At 61.7% G+C, this 2,062-nt stretch overlaps 1 protein-coding gene across 5 annotated transcripts in view; it reads right to left on the reverse strand.

Annotated features, from left to right (window-relative positions):
* BBC3 (BCL2 binding component 3) overlaps positions 1–2,062 on the reverse strand; it is a 9,117-nt gene that overhangs the window by 5,367 nt on the left and 1,688 nt on the right. The window contains exons 1-2 of one of the 5 annotated variants that reach the window (XM_027767075.1): positions 1,854–2,034; positions 26–186 (exon numbers count right to left, since the gene is read on the reverse strand). In XM_027767075.1, coding sequence (XP_027622876.1) covers positions 26–186; positions 1,854–1,886 — 194 coding nt within the window. In that variant the 5' untranslated portion in view covers positions 1,887–2,034. Of the gene's footprint in view, positions 1–25; positions 2,036–2,062 lie in introns of those variants that run through there. The other 4 variants (XM_027767079.1, XM_027767076.1, XM_027767084.1 and 1 more) reach the window with 4 other exon arrangements.

The raw sequence follows: 2,062 nt of genomic DNA on the forward strand, positions 1-2,062 counted from the left end.
GAGGTGGGCAGCAGGCAGCAGGGGGGCGGGGGCAGCGGGCAGGCCAGGCTCGCAGAGGCCGCAGGACACAGCTGAGGGCATCAGACGGCCGAGCGGGAAGGGGCGCGGGCCGTCGCGGGCCAAGCCCTCTACGGGCTCCGGGGAGCTGCCCTCCTGGCGTGCGCGGGCCATGGCGCTCCCTGGGGCCTGTGGGACATGACGAAGGGGCGGGTCAACGGAGGAGCGCATGGGGTCCCGGGGTCCCAGGGCCCAAGCATACACACCTCCCACTCAGAACTCATACAGGACCCTGAAGGAGGGAGATGCAGGGGGATGGCACTCAAGACACACCCAACTAGGGATGACAGGGGTTCCGGCTGGCCAGGATCAGGGACCTGGAGGCCCAGGACCACTCTCACAGCAGCACAGGGCTCACGGGGGACCCAGACGGGAAAACTGTCAGGGGAGTGTGCGCATGTGTGTCTGTGGGTTTGTCCAGGTGCTGTGACAGCCCCACTGCAAACTCACTCCACCTGGGCTCACAGGGCATGGTGGTGGGGACAGCACCCCCAACACACACAGGGACAGGCACATGGGGCAGGGACACGCATGGAGAAGACAGTTGGAGGTGTGCAGGGGGCTGTGTGTGGAGGGTGCAGGACACTCGCAGTAAGGACTCACACAGGACAGGCCAGCCTGACCTCCCACCTGACCTCCCACTGGCACGCACACACTGACACGGTGCTACAGTGCACAGCACATACACACACTGCATGCTGGCCAGCACAACCCACCCCCACCCCCACAGTTAGACCTCACACAGAGACCCACTCTCGGTATGCCCAGAGGCATGCACACGTGCCCACACACACACACACACACACACATTGCAGCCATCACAACCCCCACACACAAAATAGGCTCTACCACAACCCTCAGACAGCATGCTCCTCTGCACACACACACCTCAAAGAGAGGTCTACACATCTCGGGACACACAAACATCAACACAAAACAGACATCCACAGACCAACACCACCAAAACACCCACATGTCACCAACTCTCAGACCCCAGGACATATAAAGCAGGCACACACAGACACATGTCATCAGACCCCGATGCGTCACCGACACATGCCAACGACGACACAGACACACCAGCAGAAGGGCCCACACCAACCCAGTCGCCTCTCCCAACCTCAAAACACCACCAACAACTGTCAGCACGGGCGCACACACCCCACAGCTAACTCTAATCCCACAGCCTCAGCCACACACACACCCAGAGCACCGACAGAAAACACTGGCCTCACGTGACTGACATAAACACTACACACACGCAGCCCACATGACACACATGAGCCAGCCGATTGCAGCGACAAGCCCCTCAGATTCACACACACACACACACACACACACACACACACACACACACGGGGGCTCAGACAGCCCCTAGGAGAAGCTGCCAGCAACACCACAGACAGTACTGCACAGACCCCAGAGCCTGGGTCCTCAGTTCCCAGACGCGGATGCCAGACACACACGCCAAACACAGACTGAGACAACCCCCGCTACACACGCACACCCCACACAGAACTCACAGACACCTGGCCAGACGGCGGCACCCAGCAAGCACACCGTCACAAACCTGGGCAGACATGCACCGGAGATGCAGACGACCGGGCACAAAACAACACACAGAAGACCCAGGCACAGCCACTAGGAGCCACACACAGCAACACACAAACAGCCCACTCAGGCAACACACAAACACACCACCGCACACGCAGGCAACTCTCAGAGAACACGCACAGGTCCACCCCACCCCACGGGCACGGCATCCGAGCCGCACATAAACACCCGGGCGGACTCACGCGTGCACCCCAGCGGCTCACGAACCCCAACATTCCTCCGGATCGACACAACCAACCACTCCCTGCAGACCCCAGCACAAACTCGGGGCCAGACACACGCACACACCCAGGCGAGACACCTGCAGATCCACAACCCCGCACACGCGCGCTCCCACGGCGGTCCCAGACGCCCCCCTCCGCTGTCACGGCCCCCCCACCGCCGCCACGTG

Source organism: Tupaia chinensis, unplaced genomic scaffold (genome assembly GCF_000334495.1).
Source record: "Tupaia chinensis unplaced genomic scaffold, TupChi_1.0 Scaffold000067_1, whole genome shotgun sequence".
Lineage (NCBI taxonomy): Eukaryota > Metazoa > Chordata > Mammalia > Scandentia > Tupaiidae > Tupaia > Tupaia belangeri.